General features: G+C 37.8%; 1 protein-coding gene across 2 annotated transcripts in view; it reads right to left on the bottom strand.

Moving 5' to 3' along the window:
* Positions 1-2,746: 2,746 nt before the first annotated feature.
* Positions 2,747-21,613, bottom strand: part of FOLH1B (folate hydrolase 1B) — a 31,430-nt gene continuing 12,563 nt past the window's right edge. Inside the window, exons 7-19 of one of the 2 annotated variants that reach the window (XM_037377571.1) lie at positions 20,380-20,473; positions 18,117-18,215; positions 16,924-17,009; positions 15,740-15,859; positions 14,271-14,353; positions 13,913-13,976; positions 13,337-13,404; positions 11,198-11,289; positions 10,279-10,369; positions 9,233-9,497; positions 7,964-8,045; positions 6,166-6,258; positions 2,747-5,100 (exon numbers count right to left, since the gene is read on the bottom strand). In XM_037377571.1, the coding sequence (XP_037233468.1) occupies positions 4,911-5,100; positions 6,166-6,258; positions 7,964-8,045; positions 9,233-9,497; positions 10,279-10,369; positions 11,198-11,289; positions 13,337-13,404; positions 13,913-13,976; positions 14,271-14,353; positions 15,740-15,859; positions 16,924-17,009; positions 18,117-18,215; positions 20,380-20,473 (1,427 nt within the window). In that variant the 3' untranslated portion in view covers positions 2,747-4,910. The remainder of the gene's footprint in view (positions 5,101-6,165; positions 6,259-7,963; positions 8,046-9,232; positions 9,498-10,278; positions 10,370-11,197; positions 11,290-13,336; positions 13,405-13,912; positions 13,977-14,270; positions 14,354-15,739; positions 15,860-16,923; positions 17,010-18,116; positions 18,216-20,379; positions 20,474-21,613) is intronic. The other variant, XR_005102682.1, reaches the window with a different exon arrangement.

Genomic DNA, 21,613 nt, shown 5'->3' with positions numbered 1-21,613 from the left:
CTATCATCAAGGCAGTGAAGCAGTGGAATATGTTGCACAGGGAGGTTATGCAGTCTCCATCCTTGGAGATTTTCAACACCAAACTTGATAAACCTCTGTACAACCTGTTCTGACCTTGGAGCTCACCCTGCTTTGAGTATAAGTTTGGCCTAGAGATCTTCTGAGTTCTTTTCAACCTTATGATCCTCTGATTGTGTGATACTTTTCCATTCCTGCCCTGGGGGAGCTGCTGTCCATCAAGTGCAAGAATACAATTGACTCCAGCTGCAAGAGGTGGCTGCTCTGCTCCACCATGGTATTCCCTGTAGTACAGCAGCACATTTCAAACTGCTTGTACAAGCAGAGATGAGCACAGGTCCCATCCCAAAGATCTTGACTACCAGCCATTGCTCTGCCTTAGCTAAAACAACACTTAAAAGTAAGATCTGTGTTGACAGCATCTTAATTTAGAAATTATGCTGCCAGGTGAACAGATTTTCCAGCCAAAAGAACATGAACATTGCTGGTGTCATAAAAGCAAGGATTAATTTTAATCCAGGTATAGTTTCTACCTTTTCCACACATGGGTATGCTTTCCTTTCATTTGATTTAGACTCTTAGTGCATGAGATGGTGACTGTATTGAGTTCTTTAGAAAATTTCGACAGCATCCATTTGTGATCATATGAAAGGAAGTACTTTATTTAAAAAAAACCAAAACCATTCATTTTCATTTTACCTCCTGATTCTTTAATGTAATTGCTCAATTTGGATGCTCTCAACAACGCCACACCAGCCAGGCTCCTCCCTCTGCTTACTAAATACTTGTAAAGCTCATCTTGTAATTAAGTCATCTGCTGCTCTATATAAATCAAACACTTGCTGAGTTTGTCTGCAGTAACTGGAAAAGCCAAATCAGTGTTTGCAAGTAGCTGTCTGGAATTAGGACCTTAGTTCTTACAAGTACTAATTACAGCATACTTAGAAAATAAACAAACTGAAAGTTGATTATAGTAAACAACTCTGCTAATGGCCATCTCTAGCTGAAAACATCGGCAGTTACACTAACAACTGGCTCACATTAGATGATCAATAACCTGTAAATTCAACACACTTAGTTGATTTTGAGGTTTGTTCCTGTTAATAACTGATTTATTTTTTTTACTTAATTCAACAGTCTTTGTCAGCCAGTTACTAAGGAATAATAGCAAAGCTTGAAAGCCAAACCAGTTAATCTGGTCAACAGCACTTGGGAAGCATTAAAAGTGGGTTTCAACTCACTGTAAAAGTCTAGGGGGAAAACAGACTTTTAATGTTGTTTGAAGTTCTACTTCACTGAAGGAGAATTAGCACACAAACTTTATCTTGACTTCTTGCATAGGAAAGGATTTCGCACTCAGGGCTGAGTTAGGTAATAGCTATGCCCCTGAGATACCCTGGCAGATCTAACAAAAACCACAGATGCTTAAAAAGTAATTATTCCTGTAGACTTCTCATTGTCTGCCTTTCCTTAGAAGACTGCTTCATAGTGTACACCTCCTTGCTCACGTGGCTGGTTCAGACAGTTTTCTGAGCTCTAAGGATCAATGGACTGGAAATGTTTCTCCGTACAGTTATGAAGTTTGCAAGAACATATAAACACACAGCGCTTTTAATGCCTATTACTTGTTTATTTAACAATTGTTCCCCACTTGTCTGGTAGGAACTAGATGTCTTCATTTGGTGGCACATGTAAATTGGTCTCGTTTTGTTCATAAATGCGAAATGTCACCCTTGATTCTTTGTATCCTCCTAGTAAATGAGTCATGTGAAAGGACATTTCTCAGTGCATGCACAACTACTATTTCATTTTTTGCTTTTGTTTAGAACTTATAATCCTAGTGACACATATAGGAAATAGACAGTTGCATAGGCATTCATGCATATATTTTGACATATGGCTTGGACAGTTGACTACAAATCATGTAACTTCAGTAATTAGCTACATAGGCTTTGCCCTTTGCTGTCCAGTAATGACACCAGCTACTTCTGCCTGAAATAGTCTTCGAGGAACTGAAGGCTGCAGTGACTATATCTAGACTCCACAGAAGACTAACAATAAGAAATTATTCAGGGAGAAGAATGTTCTTATTAGAATTTCCACAGAAGCTCCCGACGACTAAAAAGCATCTTTATTTTAAATTCAAAAACTGATCAAGAACTTCAGAATCGGCCATAATGTGTCTGAATGCTAGGTGCTGCCACATGTTAACTTAGGGCTTGCAGAATTATGTAGCTGTGCTTCCTTCCTCACAGAAATGAAGGAGTCCGAGGTATACGCTTACAAGCACGGACAGCTTACCATGCAATACCTACCATGCTTACCACCCACTGTCTGTCCTCCCCCTTCTCAGCAAGTCCACGACAAAGATACAAAGATGTCTTAGCAGCTTTTGAAGAACAGGTACAAGTTGCAGCAAAACCAGAACATGTGCTGGTTTGTCATAACAAATTTGTAAATTGTGGGGCCACGAACATCCAAGATGATGCTGGATAAGCTAGGGATAAGAATCACAGTGGCTGTCACAAAAGATGACAGCACCGAGTATTAGACTTCTCAGATTAGAGATCAGAAAAGCTTTAAGCTGACAAGCAAGTGGAGAAATACCCCCACTGATGGCAAGGAGCATAGGGTCTCTGACCTCCAATCATTAAGATAAGAGACTGGGTTAGGGCTTGGGGAAAGAGCCGGACCGAGACCATCTAAAGATACTCGTTTTCTTAAAAAATTAAGCAAAGCTCCATTTTATTTAAAAATTCAACTGCTACATGTTGTGGTTTGCACTGAACAAAGATGGGTCACAAAGCAAACTCAAACCTGGGAGAAGGCACTGGACAGTTTGAATCTCACCTTACCAAAACGTCACATAAACCATCATGTTATAACCAGCTTTATGGATGCTTCCTCTCTCTCGACTAGTTAGCCTTGACTTTTTTGTATGCAGGGGAACAGAGTCAATAGGAGAGAGAGAACTTCTGTCCCTATATCCTTTTACCTGCAGTGGTTAGGAGACAGCCTACCGATATTTTTTTGAAATGGATGTTGCTGTAGTTTAAGAGTGTAACTATCTCTGCATTTTGTGAGGTCCCGGGCCCTGACATTGTATATTTTCTGCTAGCTGTTGCCAAAAAGGGCCCTAATTAAATTTAAATGAAACAATGCTATGGTTAAACCAGAGATTAAAAAGTTACATCTTCTGGGCTGAGAGAAGAAGTTGCTGAGGAAGCTTACAGGTCATTTAGGGAAAGAACTCCACAATTTTGGAGTTTGGCACTTCAGTTCATCCTCCTAGGCAACAGCAAAAAGCTCTTTTTAAGTCTCCACCTGGTCAACAGAAGCTGTTTATTGCTGCCCCCTTCTGTATGGTAAATTTATCATTCCTTTGATTCTGCAGACAAAATCATCTCGGTTAACCTAACTGATGATTTAAACTAACCTGGCTAATTTTGCCAGAGGTGGATTATAGACCATCATAATAAATTCTCCATTGGCAAAACAAGCGGGGAGCAGCCAGCAGCGATAAAACAGAGACAGCAATGTCTCCCATCAGCACAACTAGATTTGGGAGAAGACATCTCCATAGTTTTACTTCAATCACTTTCATAAAAACGTGAAAATAACTGGGCAGTAACTGTGGGTGTGAGAGCATTACCTATTATCTGGTAAACTGGATTATTTTAGAGAAAGAACAAGAGATAAGTAAAATAATGACTTCATTATGGTTACAAGCCTAAAGGGTTTTAATGTGAAGAGTAGAAATATTTATGAATACATGAGATCTTATGGAAAATAAAAAAAATCTACCATGACGCTGAAAACCATCAGATCATGGGACAGCCTTCTAAGACATGGTGGAGGCCTCAGATAAAATGGCAGATAAAATTACACAAAATATTTGCAAGAAGTCAGTAATCCTCCAGTAGCAGTGGCGGATGAAGGAATCTGGTTTTCTGAGTCCTCTCTGTCTGATCTTGGTTGTTGCATTGCAGTCTGTTATAAGAGTAAGCTGCACACCAAAATCAGAAATACAGACTCTACAAAGGTTGTAATTAATTGGTATCCTTTCAAACGAAGGACATGATGAATTTTTTTTGCTTCTAATTATCTTCATATCAAAAATACCTTGATATCAACAAGGCATAGCAGGGGTAGATTTTGGATAAAAGAATAAAAGTAGGTCTTCATCTCAAAAGATGTGTTTTGTGAGATGATTATACATCTGACAAGATGCACTGCCTTGGTTTTACTCCAGTGATTAGAAGGTTTCTTGCCTAATTTTATTTGCAAACAGCTGCAAGCCTCAGCACGTGAAGAGAAGAACATCATGGATGAGTATTCTGGGCTGGCTGCCCAAAACTCGTTATGATCATTATACATCCTGCACATGGTATGTAACAATTTTCCCATCTTCATACGTGAATTTCGGTGTAAAAGGAGAGCTGAAAGGGCTATTTTGGAATATAATTATGCAACTCCAAGGTAAACAATAAAACGTCAACAACAAAATTAGAAACTGACAGAAGCATGAAATGACTTCTGGTTTCCTGATGCACTATGAAGACTGCTACAACAATCAAGCTAGCAAAATTCACAGCTTCACAGCTCTGAAAATAAATCCAGTGGTTAGCAATTCTTAGAATATGAAGCTGAGAGAAAATCTGAAACATTTTTACTTTCACTTCAGATCGTATCTAAAGCCTGAGCTGTCCGAATGAAGTACATTACCTTGTCACATTGCTAAATGCATTCCACTTCAGTGTATTATTTGCAAAGAATAAGATATTTTTTTTTTATTCTGTATTCTTTGTAATAATCCTCCTAGTGTTTTTAAATACTCGGTTTTTCTGCAAACTGTCACACATAGTCTTCATTGATGATTATGTTGTTGATATTTATGGTACTTCTTTCAGTGTTTCTGCTGCTGCCTGCACCGTGAAGGCTGCAATGGAAATCTGTCTCCTAACTTCTTCCCAGGCTTCATGTTGATCAGCTTTGTTTTTAATGTCAAACATGGCATCATAGATCCCTGGGAATGATTCTCCTGCATACTTGTTGTGACTGCTCGGAGCAAAGATAATATGTCTGTAGGGAAGTTGAGGGGAAAAAAAATAGTATTCTGCATTAGGAAAATAAAACACATTACTTTCTGGATAAAATGAATCTGTTTCTATACCATCTGTTAAATTCTTTACAATGAAGATATAAATAAGATTATTGCAGCAATAGTACCTATAATCTGTGATGCAAGAAAAGAATATAAACTACATCATTCCATATGAATTCCAGAAATTTATAGCTAAGAAGACTTGAGATAAAGTTGACTAAAGTATTTTCCTTCCCCTCATTTTAGATTAAATGGAAAGGTGGGGGGGAAAAAAAAAAAAAAAAAAAAAAAAAAAAAAGAAAGACAGCTTCGTTTCTCACAGACATGCACAATCTCCAACAGATACAAGCATGCTTTGAGGTAGGAAAGCTGATGCTTTAACAAGAGACTGTTCTCAACAGATTTTTAATCCCAAACTGTGAGAGGTACAAGGATTGAAGGTCTTAAGTTTTCCTTCCACACTTACTTTTTAGTGGAAGTTTTTAGTGGAAAGATTCCTGTTTTTAATTATGCAGACTGGTAGAAGGACCAAGAAGCTAGACTTCACTTGATTATTCTGCCTCTCAAATATTTACTTCTTGAACTGGATGGGAGGACTGCTGAATTCACTTCGCTGCTGTTGAAGTACTGCCCTCCACACTGTATTTCCTAGCATGACTGTTATGCTATAATTGATCAATTTATAGAAACTTCAATTATACCATATTTCACTTTCAAATATTAGTAACAACTTCCTAAAGATCCTTTACTACTGAAATTACTTAAACTGAGTCCAGGGCCAAACTTTTAGATCTGTTTAGAAGACCAGTGAAATCAATGGAAATGCTGATCTGAATAGGCTTCCAACGAGACCTTTCCTCATTCTGTATAGTGTGTCACTGAAGTTTTCCCTAATGTTGTTTGCCCTTTTCAATCTTATTTGTCCTGTTTAATCTACTATTATGTTGGAAAAAATTGTTACAATTCCATTTAGACACCTATAAATTTTCAAGGCATTCTCATAGGGTACTCTAGGCAGAAAGTGAAAAATAAGCCTTTCTTACCTATAGAATGGCCTGCCAGGTAATCCAAGAGGATCAATGAAAGCCCTTTCTAGAAACATGAGCTGATCATTTAGTGATCTGACAGCAAGTAGGCTAAAAAGAAAACAGGAATATGTTAGCTGCAGAGCGTTTGGCCCACTCTCACCCCATGCCCCAATGTGCACGGCTCTGGATTTACGAAGGACAGTAGATCTAAGATGTTGAACTTAAAGTGTAGCCGACAAAACACAGCCCATGTCAGCTAAACTGCACAACAGAATTATGCTGATCTGTATCGTGAAACAGTCTTGTTCATAACCTGAAGGTCTCTTAAAGCTATTTTTAAAGCCCAAGGAATCGTGGCAAAGATGACAGATACTTTCAGCTATTTTATCTCATGTTGCATCTCACCCCTTTATCTCCTTTTCATTAGGATGCTTAGGCAGACTGTTCTCTTCTTTTGTACAACAGTTTCTAAAGCCCCTCTTTTCCACAAAGCCAGCCAGCCGCAAATTACTTGAATGAAATCACATTTGTTTTTATGTAAAACCACAACATCTGAGAAACGGGAACCTTGTGATGCTAGAGTCTTCTTTTGAGTCATCCAAGAATTGTGTTGTTCTGATGGCAGACTGTAAATTCCCTACAGCAGAGACCATCTGTGTCTGTGTGCTTTGAATAGCTCTGAATTTACCCTGATGCTTAACAAATAAATGAATTGCAAAGAGGATTATACTGAATATATGTGGTTTTAGCAGTTTACATCCAAAATAACTTATTGTAGAGCTTCAAAGCATTCACCAATAAAAAAATGGTAAAATCTATATCACAGTAAGCATGGAGTAACTCTACTACCATCAATGAAATTGTTTCAAGTTTATGTTAGTGTCAAATGAAACCGAAACTGGTTGGTTGCATTAAAGCTTAGACTTAGGCCACCATCATTGAAACCATTTTGAAAATGTCACATACATGTCATAAATTCCATGTTTTACATAAGACATTATTGTTAACTCATTTATCTTGAGAGTTGCCACCATTAAAAAGATGGCTTTTATGCTCACTTAAGTCTTGCATAAGGGTAAGCATATGGCTAAAATAAATTCTTTGGAAGAAATGTAACATACACATACGTATATACAAAAGGAAGTTTGGTTTGTCATTTTGGGCATGGCCTACAAAAAATAAATCAAGAATTAAGTCAAGTTCAAATTAGGCCTTTTGGCATACATAGGTGGTGCATAGAATTTTTTGAAAGCTCATCAAAAAGCCTGCCACAACTACAATCACGGTGAAGCTTTTTTTTTTTTTTTGCATTAAGTGGTACCATTACCTTGAAAACTAGAAAGTTTTCTTTTTTGTTTCCAGAAAAACTGGAAAACAAAGCCCATGAGTCCACACTTGCTCTATGATAATGCAGTGACAAAATCTTAGGACATACCTCTGCTCAGAGGGAGTTACACGCCTGAGCTGCCTCTACTTGTGCTAGCCAGCATTCTAGTCACATCCATGTATCAACCTGGCACTGCTCCTCAACTAAAAGCTGTTAAGAATTGACATTAATTAGCTTGAACAGTTTTCAAAGCTAACATGGCTCTGCAGTGTCTCTGATGATCACTAATTCAACATTTCTGTACTTTATTTCCTAGAGTAACCAGATCCTTGAAGACAAAAGTCTATAAGGACATATAATGAAACAAATGACTGACAGTCATTTGTCACCAAGGTTACTTGGGGGACTAAATGCAAGTGAACACTACGCCCTCTGAGCCCAGAGAATTAGATCAAGTATTTGGAAGAAAAAAACCCTTAAACTTACTCATTGGTATCTACTTGTTGCAGTCTCTCATGAAAGCTAGCAGCAACTTCTGTAAAATTCTTCACAGCTGAAAAGAGAGCATCTGGAGGGAGCAGGACAGAAGTATTTAATTTCAGATTCTGAAGGAATAATTTAAGAAATCAAATTCTTCAAATTTAAGTTTTATCTTTCACTGTTATCATGATCTGTCAACTCCCACCGAATGAAAATCAGATGACCCCCTATTCCTACATTAAAAACTATGTAATTCTGTGTGAAAACCTCCCTTGGATACAATAGAAATCACTATTTTTCTGAATATAATTTATGATTTGCTACTTGAAATACCAAAAACTGGAGCATGGATTGCCAGAACCAGACTTTTCAGGTAGGTCTGGGATTTTATAAATCCCAACAACCTGTGTTTTACTGGTTTGTCCCTACACACACACAGAGTTTTGAGAAAGCCTGAGTGTATATATGTGTGTGCACACACACCTGATATTGGTCATTAGCAGACAAGTCCTAAACTGCATACTGTATAATGTTCTCAATAAAATAAAGGCTTCTCAGGCAGGAGGCATACTGTGAATCTCTATAACGTGAAATAAAATTTCACATGCAAGCACACGATCCCTATTGTGGCATAGGGATGAACCATTCCTGCCTGAGCAAGCCCCAAGGAAAACTTCTCATGGTGTTTGCACTTGCCATCATGTGCCTATAAACTGAAAGGCAAAGTTGTGAATGGATGTAAGGAGGATCTTTTTTACCCTGAGGACAGTCAAGCACTGTGACCCAGAGAGGTTCTGCAGTCTCTGTCCTTGGAGGTTTTCAAGACCAGATGGGATAAAGCTCTGAGCAACCTGGTCTGACCTCAGAGCTGACCCTACCTTGTGCAGGTTGACCTAGAGACCTCCTGAGGTTCCTTCTAACGTGAATTATCCCTATGATCAGTGTTGGACAGAGAATTATCCAACACCATAAACTGCAAAGCAGTGTGAATTTTGGGGGGACCAAGACAAAGATATCCTGTTGCCAGCATCAGTGAACTGCACACAGGTCAAAAAACATGCAACTGGAAATATTAGATCTATTTGGCGGTGGCATAGTCTCTACACAGACATACTAGTGACAAAATATTCAGATTTCAAATTATTAGGGGGTGTGGCTCTTGCTTTATTTACTGTTCATACAGCACAAGGTAAATACCAAGTCATGAGTAAGACACACATTAAGGTAAGGCACCTCTAGCATTTACAGAGGAGTGCAACGAAAGACTGTACGTACCAAAGGACACATTGTACGTTGCCAGTTCCTCTTGATGATTCCTTGACAAATTATAGATGATATGAGCATAGTTGCTCACAGATGATGCATAATCTCTACAGTCGAAAGGAAGCACAACGGAGTTGGCCAATTCAAACACCAGCCCTCCCCGTACCTGAGCTACTGTCAGATGATTCTTGAAAGTGGGATCATAAAACTTCTCCACAATTTCATAGGTTTCATAGACACTGTGGTAAACTGGATAGCTGCTGTATTTTTCTACATTCTGAAACAAAGCGAAACAAAACCATTATTCAGCTGCAGATATTCAGCTTTGCTTGAAAACCTTTGCTATGGGATTCAAGACATTATAAAGTATTCAGGTCATACTAATCCTGTGTAGCAACTACAGACAATTGAATGAGACAAACTGCTCAGTGGTGGCTCTCTTAGACATCAACCTATGATGAGACAAACGGTCATTTGGAGATGTCTCTCTCCATTGACCATGTACAGAGTCTAAAAAGGACAGTGAAGAACAGACACATAACTTTTAGTTGGTTAAATTAAGGTTAGATTGTTCTTCCTCTCTTTGCTCGGATCTCAAGGGTAATTTCTGTTTGTGCCGCTGGATATGCCTTTTCAGAGGAAAAGACCACATTGAATAGATTGCTCCCTGAATTAGTCTTATCTCACGGTATGCTCCAGAGTCAAACCCATGGTTTCCACGATACACGAACCGTTTTGCCAAAGCTTCATAAGTTATTACAAGTCATTCAAACGTCATCATAAGCCACTCATAAGCCTTCATCAACCACAGGTAATTTTGAGCACATCCATTTACCCTAAGCAAAGGTCCTTATGTCTGACTGACACCAAGCTGACCATTCTTATTTATTAAATATTTGTGTTGTAGTAGCACATGGAGTTCTAGTAATGCACTGGGACTCCACTCTGATACACCAACCTGAACTACTCCAAAAAGCTGGCAGTCTAAATGGCTCACTTACAGGTGATACTATTCAGGCAGTTACAGGGGAGAGAAAATTACAAAGACACAAACTTACCCAATTTTTACTGTAACGTGCTCTGCCTGAAGCAATGCCAAGACGTTGAAAAAAGACTTCAAAGTCATTACCAGAACCCAGTTTATTTATTCTTTTTAAAAGAAAAAGGAAAATACCTTGAGTGACAATACGTAGAAATATAATTTTCATTTGCTTTCAAGTACTGTGGCAATGATTTATTGTGCAGTCATAGTCACTACAGTCTTTCCCTAGTACGCTCTTTTCTGTCAACATACCATGAATTGCCTGTGACCCCTACATTACATGCACCTCATCAGCTGCATTCTCAGAGGAGCAGAGTCATCATTCTTAGTGTCAGAGAAATCAGACTCTCAAGAGAAGAATTTAACTTTATTCATTAATCATTTATTCTTTAATCATTGAGAAGACCCAATGCCCTTCCTCCCACTGAACTCTACTATCCCAAGCTTTCAACTCTGAGAAATCACAACAGTACCAGTGTGGCTCCATGGAAGAGAATCAGTCTTCAAGATTCTATAGAGAAACCCTGGTAAACTTGAAGGACAGTGTTGTAAAGTCCTGTTTGGTATGCTCCCCAGCCACCCAAACTTTGAGGCATTCTGGGAGCAAGTGCAAGGGAAAGCTGCTGTGTTAGCATCTTGTGTGCCTGCTGCTAGCTTGCGCGTACTGCCTTTATTTGTCTAAATTTCTATAAACTATGGGAACACTTTACTTTTCATATATAAAGCCTCCTGTACACGCTACAAAGACAGGTTCACCAAACTGTTGTACAATAGTTTATCAGCTGCAATCAAGAAAACTGAAAGTTATACCAGCTGAGAATCATACTTCTTTTAGGCACGTAGATCCAATTTTTCAAGTGGATCTTTCTTTAAAACCCACACTCTACAAGTTATAATAACTTTTGGCATATCATTTATTTTCTTTTCTCACTGACCTGGGGACCTCTTCATATTCTTTTGATGGATTTTTTTTATACCAGCTCTCATAAAGAGATTTGCCTTCAAATCCCTCATCAGGACTTGGTATCTAGAAAAAGTATATTGTAAAAAAAGACAAAGAGTACAATTTTAAATGTTGCCAAGCAACCAATCTACAACATGTCATCACATAAAGCCTATGGCTTTGGGCAATGAGTAAGTCACAGTCTTAAGTCTCTCAACCTTTCTGCGTTTCCATTTTAACATTTAAATTGCATAGAAATTTCCAGAGAAATATTTTATTTGTATGTATGTATATATACACACACACACATATATATAAACCAGGTAATTTTAGATGAAAGAAAACACAGGGAAACGAAAATATTTCAAGTCAATATTTACATTCTGATACCTCTTTATGAGAATTTCAGCCATTTAATTTAAATATGCAACACAAACATCCATCACAAACCCAAAACTTTTTGTTTTGCTTTGGCAGGAAATTTCAATTTTGTCTCGGTTTAATTAAAACCTGTTTCTACCTTGGTTTAGTTCTCAAAAGTTATTTTCATGGATGCAACTGTAACCTTAGAAGGGCAAAGTGTACAGTACTGGGCATTTATGTCATCATAGCTGCTACGGAGGTATACAAACCATGATCATCCTAAAGTTCATTCCTACCACTCTGACTACTTTCCAGATGACTGAGCAGGTTAGACAATGTGGGTATTTTTTTATCTTTCCTTTATATTGGTGGTCTGCTGAGGTTTTATTATTTTTAAGCTATTATAAATTTTTAATATCTATTCTATTATTAATATTTGTATCTACTATCTATGAATTACTCCACAATAGGAATCAAAATAAAATTAACCTATTTGTGTTTTTGTCATGAAGCTAATTGTTCATAGAATGGCATTAACAGCCTTAACACTTTTTGCCACAGATTAACTTTGGTTGGGATCACACAGGACCCGCCTCCTGATCAGCATTCTCTTCAGACATCAGCTACCAACAAGATGTGGTTACATGCAATCATCAGCCTTTGTTGCTACTTCCCAGCTTGAGGAAGGGTTATGCAACCATGTTTACTGGTATTTAGGTCAACAGTTTAATGATGGCTTTTGGTGTCCAAACTCAGATTCTACCGACCTGATTTTCTGACTGTTCTGAACACCTGCACTTAGGACAGGTTACTATGGGAACTGCAGGTGATGAGCTCTTCTACAGTTCAGGACAGAAGTATCTTTATCTGGTCACTTAATTTTAACAAAATATTATTTGATGTCTTTCAATTGCCAGAAAATTATTATACTGAATTACTACATTTCCTTTACTGTTGTACCAGTCTAATGACAGCTTTCAAGAGATAAATTATTGACTCTGGAAAAGACAGATGAGTGAATATATAACAGCAGATGAAGACAGATATAATAGATTCATAGAATATATACAGTAGTTGAATGTACATTATATATACGTATATAAACCACAAAAAAGACTAATTAAATGTTCCATGCTTTAATAGAGATGAACAGAAAAAAATCCCAGAAATAAAAAGCCCTTAGTGCCAGCCTCTAAGACCCACTCTCAAAGCAAGGAACATCATACATCTAAGATGGTGAGGCTATTTCCTGAGAAAGGTCCCTACCTTTTTATTTTGTGTGCCACACAAATATGTGTGAAAGCATCATGGTCAGAGCCAGTGAATATCTAACAGGGTACACTGAAGCCGAGCACATTGACTAAACCTGTCATTTCATGCTAAGAACAACGCCGTAGCAAGCGTAATTTCTTCCCCTGTCCAAAGGGAGTCAGTCTGCCACTACCACTCTAGTAGTTGGACTGGTCAGCCAGGTTTGTGCTTGTTTCTGTCCTCTGGCTCACGGCATTTTTTTGTTCTTTAGTTCATAGAAGGAATACTTTCACAGGAGGAGCAGAAAAATCCCCTACTCCTGAATACCTAATAATCTAAAGGTATAAGCTTAAAACCCCTTTGCCACTCCTGGGAAAAAAGCTCCAATTACTTAGCTATTGACTTTAAAAGGGTACCACAGTCACAAAACAAACAACTGACACCGTATTTTGTACATAGAGCCCCATCCAGTAAGTGAGCACTGAACATGCTGGCTAAAAATTTCAAGCAATATTACCTCTTTAGTCAGACTGTATACCAGTCTGTACATCAGTGGTGTGCAGTCCACTCGTAGTGTGTAGTTTCCTGAAAAACAGGGAAAACTATTCAAAGAAGCAAATTCTACTCAGCTGAAACCTTGTGCCATTATTTGTTAATAAGAAAGGGAAAAAAAAGCTACACTCTCTACAAGGAACAAGCTGATTCTCCCTAAAGGAGAGTTCTCCTGTGATCTTGTCAGTGCGTTTGTATTGGTTAGGATTCATTACAGCCCAGCTTTTGAAGCAACCCTTAAGAGTTTTTCTTATGTCCTTGTGCTTATTACACACATTATAAAAGGAGAAGCTGACTAAAGTGTTGCCATAAAACTACTGACAGGTGCACACCACTTCTTGTCCCTCCCCATGACTTCCCAAATAATGTAGCTACTGTAATTGACTTCTTCCCTGAAGCAACAGGAATATCTAAAGGATACTTTATGATTCCAGGGCATGGTTTCCCCCCATATCTACTCCCAAACTAATAAAACAAAATTATCCCATTGAAGCTTTCATGGATCTCTGAACTAAAATGCCTCCAAATCAGAACTATGTACCTTCGATGGAGGAATCTGCATTGATATAAGCCACTCCCCGTGATTGCAATACTTTGGCATTTTCCTATGACAAGGAAAAGAGGAAGAAAATGCTGATAAACATTTTTGTCCTTGGAACTACTTTTTTATCCACACAAGTAACAGCTGTTTCATGGAAAGACATCATATACTGCAGGAGCCGTATATCCTTGGTAGTTCAAAAACTTAAAAAAAAACTTAACTAAAAAAAAAAGAAACTTAAGAGAAAGGGGGCGGGGGGAGAGAGGGAGGGAAGGAGGGAGGGAAGTGTTGATTTCTAGTACAGATTAATCAAAGACCTGCCACTGTGCAAACTTCTCTTTGAACACTATTGGTTTACCTCAGCCCACTCTGTTGATCCTAACAAGCCAAATTCCTCTGCATCCCAGCTTGCAAATATCACTGTTCTCCTTGGCCTCCATCCTGAAATAAAAGACCATCAAAACTGTATCAGAACTAAAGACTGCTTGTTACATGGCAACTAACATGAAAACAAATGTCACTTTTTTGGGTTTCATCTTTCATCCTGATCTGTGCTGAAAGAGGTGTGTTTAAGGAACTTTAACACCAACTTCTTCAATAACCTAATCTAATAATGGTTTTCTAATTTTGTAGCAATGTCATTTCTTCAATATTGTGCCAAATAATGTGTTACTTTTCTTCTCTCAGCTTTAATTGCAAGAAAATCTTCTGAACTTTAAAACTCTGGACAAGGAAAAATAACGTGCTTGTGCAAAAATTCTTGAAAGAATGCTTTTCTACTCTTTTTGCTGTGTTCAATTTAGTACATACTGCATACCAGTGTCTACTCTGACAGAAAAGTGTTTGGCATGTTTTCCTGTCTGTTAGTGAATTCTTTGACCTGTCCCAAACGCTGGATTTCAAAACCTCAGGAGTTCTCTGTATCTTTGACAGATCACCTTCAAAACAAAGATCTTTCACTTGATTTAAATCCAGGCCAGATGAAACAGGGTCTTATTGTCCTGCCCCTTTATCTCCGCCCAAAATTTTCTTTGAGGCTATTAGAACCTTTTCATCTCTTTCTCCCTTTCTTTTATACCTTTTCTTTCTTTCTTTCTTTTTCCAGCTTGCATTCTGAAGACAGTTTCCCCTGGTATCCAATAACTGAGAGGGAATGGAAAGGAAACTAAACATCAGTAAGTTTTAAGTGCAATGGGTAGGGCAAATAAAGCTCTTCTAGTACAGTAACTGAGTTACGTCAGAGCTTTTTTTCCATGGGATGTCAGATAGGGAGACACATCTGCTCTGACAGCAGCAGAAATTTGGTACAGTTGACATTTGCTCCTATTCTAATGTAACCAGGCATGAGGTATTTTTAACCATTACCTCTGACTACGTTTGCACAGCTCATTCTGCATTACACAGAAATACTTTGTTTATTCTTGTGTCTGTCTCCAAACTACAGTCAAATGCTGAGAAGGCTCTCAGTGTTGCCCTCATGAAGCCTCGATCATTCCACCACTGTATCAATCTTACAGGACCACTGAAACATCTAGTTTGTCCAGCCTCAAATACACTGTAATCAATTGTACCTAAATGTCATATTTATTTCAGTATCCCTGATTTTGTGTTTTGTTTTCCTTTAAGTGTACTTTCTCTTGAGTAGAAGTACCTTACATATACCAAGGTTGCAATCGGAACTAGTCAACAGCTGCAAACAGTGTGCTTATTCCAGAGATCAGTTAGATACATGTGTTTAATTTTAAGCATAAACATAAATCCCAGAGAAGTCAATGGACACTGCTGAGAGCAGTGGTTTTGGTGTGTTTTGTTCTTTCATTACCTTACCTTTCCTTTTCAGTTTTCCGAAGCTCCTCACAATCTCGTGAACCACAGCTGCCCCACTCTGAGGATCAATGCCACCAAATACCCATGAGTCACGGTGGCCTCCCAGGATGACGTATCTGTCTAGAGAAATTAATTAAGGAGGTGTACTTAGAAAAAACATTTCTTTTCTGCCATAGAGATGTTAATTGTAAGATATTTTTAATTTTCCATGTAAGTATCAGGAAAAAAAGCTTAATAGTTTGTAATACGCACGACAGAAAGGCAAAAGCATTTTAAATCTCCAAAGACGTTTTTCTGTATTTTCGGCCAGTGCTAAAGAATTTGTCAAACACAATAACTTGACCCCATAATACTTAAAACTATTATATTTCATACTTTTACTTCTATTCTTAGAACTATTGCAGCTTTCCTCTAAAGACAGGAGCATATTTCATACTGTTACTTCTATTCTTAGAAATACTGCAGCTTTCCTCTAAAGATAGGAGCATCTTTCCATATTTTACAATAGTGTGTTCCATGGTAAAACTGATCCACTCGTTGTACAGCACGCCAACTCACAACATTAAGGTGCGCTGAACGCAGTATTTCTCTGAAAATATATATATATATATAGTCAATCAAAAAAAGGGTTGACCAAAGCATGACAGAGATGTGATTAATAAGATCAAAGTCAGGCTAGATCTCTGTGCCACTATAATATGGTTAACAATTGTTTTATCAAGCAAAAAGGAACTGCTGAAGTTACAAGTTAAATGATGTTATCATCACTCTAGGAATGTCAATGTATTTGGGATTTTAGAGTGTAAAATCACACTGGTTACAAGAGACTGTAAGACAGACAAAAAGTCAATAGCAGTGGATATGATGTCTTCAGATGGAATGCAAAATCCATTCTTGTGTCAGTAAGGAAGAATATCCACTTAAGAATACTCTTTGAAAGTTACTTGCCTGAAGACAAGTATTTTCATCTTGGTTATGACTCCCCCTTGAAAATCAGCATTTATACTGAAAGTGTTGACATACCCTGAACCATATGAAAGCTGATGCAATAAATATTTCAACACAAATGATCATGTAGTACAGTACTTCAGAGAAAACTATATTCCTTATTTCCCCCCTGTAACTATGAAGTGCATGTAGAGGTCACTGCATGCTCACATTACACTGAAGACAAATGCCTTCACCTGGTTCCACGGTGCCTCTGATGGTACCGATCACATTGAAAATCCTTCTTACTTCATTGTTGCTATGAATGTGCATTTTCACCTTTCTAGTGTATTGGGAAGGAAGACAAAGACAAATTTCACCAGATTATACAATAAAACATCTTGACACCTTTCAAAAGCGCACAATATAAACTGAAAGGAAAGCATTTTGGCCAAATTCACCTTCCATTAAACCAAAGTAAAAAGATTTTAGTGTGGTTTTTTCCCCTGGATTTATACTTGTGGGATTGAGAACAATATTTAACCCTTGAAAGCTATGTAGTGTTATTCATGCCAGTAAGTTTTATATTGGCAACAGGCTCAGAACTCCAAATTCAAAGATTTTTTGCTAGCAGCTAGTTTTTAAATTTGGAAGAATGAAAGAAAAATTAAAACCACCTAATGTCAAAAAGGTGAATAGCTCTTAATCATTTAGAAGTTGGTGCAAATCAGAACTGACTCCAGCAGAGTCAATACTGATGTGGCATCTCTGGCAGCAAAAAATCAGACAGCCCGAGTTGCATCAAGAGACTTTGTTTATCTACAATACAACTGGAGGTGCAACAACTCATCCTCAAGGGTTGTCTGTATATTTTTCAGAAATAATTTTTCATGTGGTGTAACTAAGCCATATGGAAAAGGTCAAACAGTTCATATGAAATCAGTACAGTAGCTCAGCCAATATTGAAACCCCTGGACTTTAGTCCTAAACTGTAATAACTAAATCAGTTCAAAAATAATCCAAAGCAATAAAAATGATATTGTAGTTCAAGCTTTTTTTTCTGGAAAACTTGACCTGTAGGTTAATACTGGTTTATATAAGGCAATAGGTAAGATCAGAAGCTGGACCCTCATGAATTTAAAAAAGAAAACCAACAAATGCAGTTCTCAAAAAAATAATCAGTCTCATAAAATAGTTTGTCAAAGGTTAGCTGCTTTTCAAATGAAACTGGTTCAAGACTAGCTGGAAACGAAAGCAATTCAGTCATATTCACCCAATCAAGATGTAAATCTACTGAAGCTTTGCACTGAGAGCATTTCAGCCCAGGAAATAGTCGTAATCAAAGGAATGATGCAAATAACCCCAAGTACTCTATCCTGGTCAAATTCTATTGCTCTAGCTGTTTTTTTCTCTGATGCCAAGCACTCTTTCCTTATGAAATAAAACTGACCTCGTAGAATAATTTGTTGTGAAACCAGGACCAACATTGTAAGACACATTCAAATTTCCTTTCCAGCTACTATGTGGCGGTGCATATCCTCCCATATTACTATTATGAAAAATAAAAATAAAAAAAGATTATTAGTTACAGACATCTTACAATAGAACCAAACACAAACGAGGAACCAAGAATCACTATTAAGTCCCATGCACACATAGACCACAGTGATAGTCATTGTCTCAGGCAATTTATACTATAAGATTCCACAGGAGAATAATCTTTTTAGCTACATTAATACTAGCAAATTAACATACAGGAATAGTTGTGGGCATTGAGACTATCTTGGAATGGCCTGCAGCTATGTTGGAAAACAGTGTTGGCCCCCAAATGTTTTGTATACAAACTGTCTCTTGTAAAGAGTCCCTGGAACTTTCTACTGCCTTGAACTCCATTTGCATTTGAATTAGCAGAGATCGATTTGTACTATTTGAATAGTTTAACAGCATAGGCAGTTGTCTTCCAGTGCCTGTCCCTGGGCACTGTTTAATCTGGTAGCATAGGCAGAGTTGATGTGTTTCAAAGATGCCTAAAACTGGAGAAACGTGATCAGCCCAAGTGACTTTTTCTTGTTCCATTGTCAAAGGTGGGATGTTTTTTCTCAGTTAACACAACTAGAAATGCAGTAAGTCAGTGGGTCACAATAACCCATAATTATCACACATTCTAAAGGATTTCCATTTTTTACATGAACTTCTGAGAAACATTAAAAAATATTTAAAAGTATGCTGGATGTTCTGGTTCTTATTAGGCAAAATATATTTATTACAAATGAAAGCATGTCTTTTACTGTAAATGCTTACTTCAGTCAAGCTTTATTATGCAGAACACTTCAGCATGTCTCCAAGTCCTCAGTAAATTTTTTATATAAAAATATGATAGCAGGAATAACTAGAAGTTATGACTCCTCAAGACAAAAGTGAAAAACAGGACCCAGTATTTTTAGAAGATTTAGATTTTATTCATAATTATTAAAACCAAGTTCTAGAATTATTAAAACTTATCGAAAAGAAATATCTAGCTACATCATATTCATATATAGTAATCTGCTCCACCACTACCAGCTGGCAGTGGGAAAAAGAGGGGGTTTTAACTGATACCTTTATCTTTATGAGCAGTTATACTCATAACACTGATGACTGTGAAGTTTTAAAGAAAAGAAAGTTTGGAGATGTATTAGTCTGTAAAGTTTGGGAGGAAATAAGAAAAATAATAGAATAGTGTTAATAAACATCAGGTATGCAAAACCACCAAAGACAGTCAAATTTTGCCTCACATAAAAATAAATAGCTTCAGTACTTCAGAAGAAACCGGTATAGAAAACCAATGTAGAACATTTTTTTGACTCTGTATTCAAACACAGGCATCAGACAGAGCAGAATGACTGCTTGTGTGATTTAGATGTAAAGCTCCTATATAAACACCCAAGATTATGTTCACTTATTGCACTAAACACTTACCCATGGTACTGTTGCCAACCCTGGCATTTCCTGCTCTCCCTCTACAGTTGATACAGATGATTGCTGTTACATCGTTAGGGGAATGATACACTTGCCAACTGAATCACATCTTAGTTTTTTTCAGATAACTTCCTCGATTTGTTGAGATAATTATGAATTTTGATTCCTCTGGCAAGCTGGTAGTCTTCATGTGACTTGTATGTTTAGTAAGCACACTTACTTACTGGTAGGTGACTATTAAATAGCCTATAATACTCCAGAATTTGCACAGTGCCCTTAGATTAGTTCGCTGGCATCATTTCATATTTAAGCGACATAATACACCTGATGAGAGAAAGCACACGCTTTCATTTAACAGGACAGTACAGATACTGTCCCATCAAACATGCATGGCCAGTAATTCCCTGGACAAATGAATGACTTCATTTGCGGTCTTTTTCACAAGACAGGTCTCATGCCACCTCCAAAAATTTTTGCCTTTATTCAAACTGAGAGGCACTTTATAACATCAGTATTCTTGACTGATATGATATATTACAAATGATCATTTCCAGATCGCTCTGCGCAGACCACCTGATATGTAGTAACAGCTAGCATGTTTACCTCCCACAGAGAACCTAATGACAAACAACCATACTATTTCAACAGCTACAGTAGAAGCACAGTGAAAAAGTCTTTTCCCTTTATTTTCAAATACTCTCATAACTTTCAACAAACAGTCTGCTTGAAATTCCTCATGTCTCCCATACACTTACCGCAGCAATGACTCGGCATCATGATAGCCAATGGGATGAACTGGAATTTTTGGGAGACCTACACCACTGGCTTTGTCTAATCGGTAGGTATATTCTGAAAGCAAAAGACAGATATTTTCATATTTACAACTCTCAGAAGGAATCTGTACAGTTCGTAGCACAGTCCTAACACTGGAGTCAGGGATAATTATTTCACAGTCCTCAAAGTCAGGCTGACATTACTTCAGTGATTTCCTTCTTTATGCTTCATCACGTTTTCAGAGAGACACCAACAAAGGATCTCCCATAGTGTCTGCAGTCAAGCATTTAGAGCCAGCTGGAAATTTTAAAATTTTGTTAATTACTTGTGCTGAAATGTTTTTAGAAAGAACTTCAGAGTAAGCCACAGATAAAGAACAAGGGCAAAGAGGAAGCCCACAGTCTGATGCTTAGAAAATTCAGCTGGGCACTAAAAGAATTGTGCCAGTTGATAAGAGATGAAGATAAAATCTTACACACTGGGCTACTGAATATTCTGGTTTGCTGAACAAAATGAAGTCTAGGTTTTGTTTTGACAAAGCTCAAACACAAATAATGTTTGTTTTTTTACAAATGGGAATCTTAATTTTCACAATGTGAACAAAATTTGATGTTTGCAAGCCAGCAGATAAGATATGGAAAAAAATAGTTTCCTCCTTAATAAAACAGTCACAGGGGCCCTTATTGAGAGAAGCAGACAGGGATTCACCTATCAGATCACTGACCCTTGCATGAGGAACCAGAAATCTTCCTCATGGTCAGCTCCTACCATGCTGCTGTTGTGAACATGGATCCTCTTCCAGCTCAAGTCGTGCTGGCTAGAGGAAACTTTCCCCATCACTTTGGGATGACTCTTCTTGAGGTGATTGCCTCCCTCAGACACGCTGGCTCAAGTGCTGTCATGAATGGTTCTTAATGCATTTCAGTCAAAATGATCTGGGTTAGGTGCTAAATGGAACAGCTTAGGCAGAGCTCAAATAAGCAGCTGAGGAAGCATGAGGTGAAGGTCATGAACCAGTGGGGAATGGTTATCTTCCCAGGAGCCTCAGCTGCAGCCAGGTGACATGAGTCCCAACATGAAAGATCTCAGCATTGCCAGCATGGGCTCTTGTGCAGTGAAAGCAGCCCAAATCCTGCAGAAAGGAGAACTGCAAAAGCAAAGAAACCCATGAGCTGTGCAGGTTGGCTCCTTGCTGACTTACTGATGAGATGCAGA

Source organism: Falco rusticolus, chromosome 2 (genome assembly GCF_015220075.1).
Source record: "Falco rusticolus isolate bFalRus1 chromosome 2, bFalRus1.pri, whole genome shotgun sequence".
Lineage (NCBI taxonomy): Eukaryota > Metazoa > Chordata > Aves > Falconiformes > Falconidae > Falco > Falco rusticolus.
The sequence above is the reverse complement of the archived record's forward strand: the minus strand, read 5'-3'. Positions and strand labels throughout refer to the sequence as shown.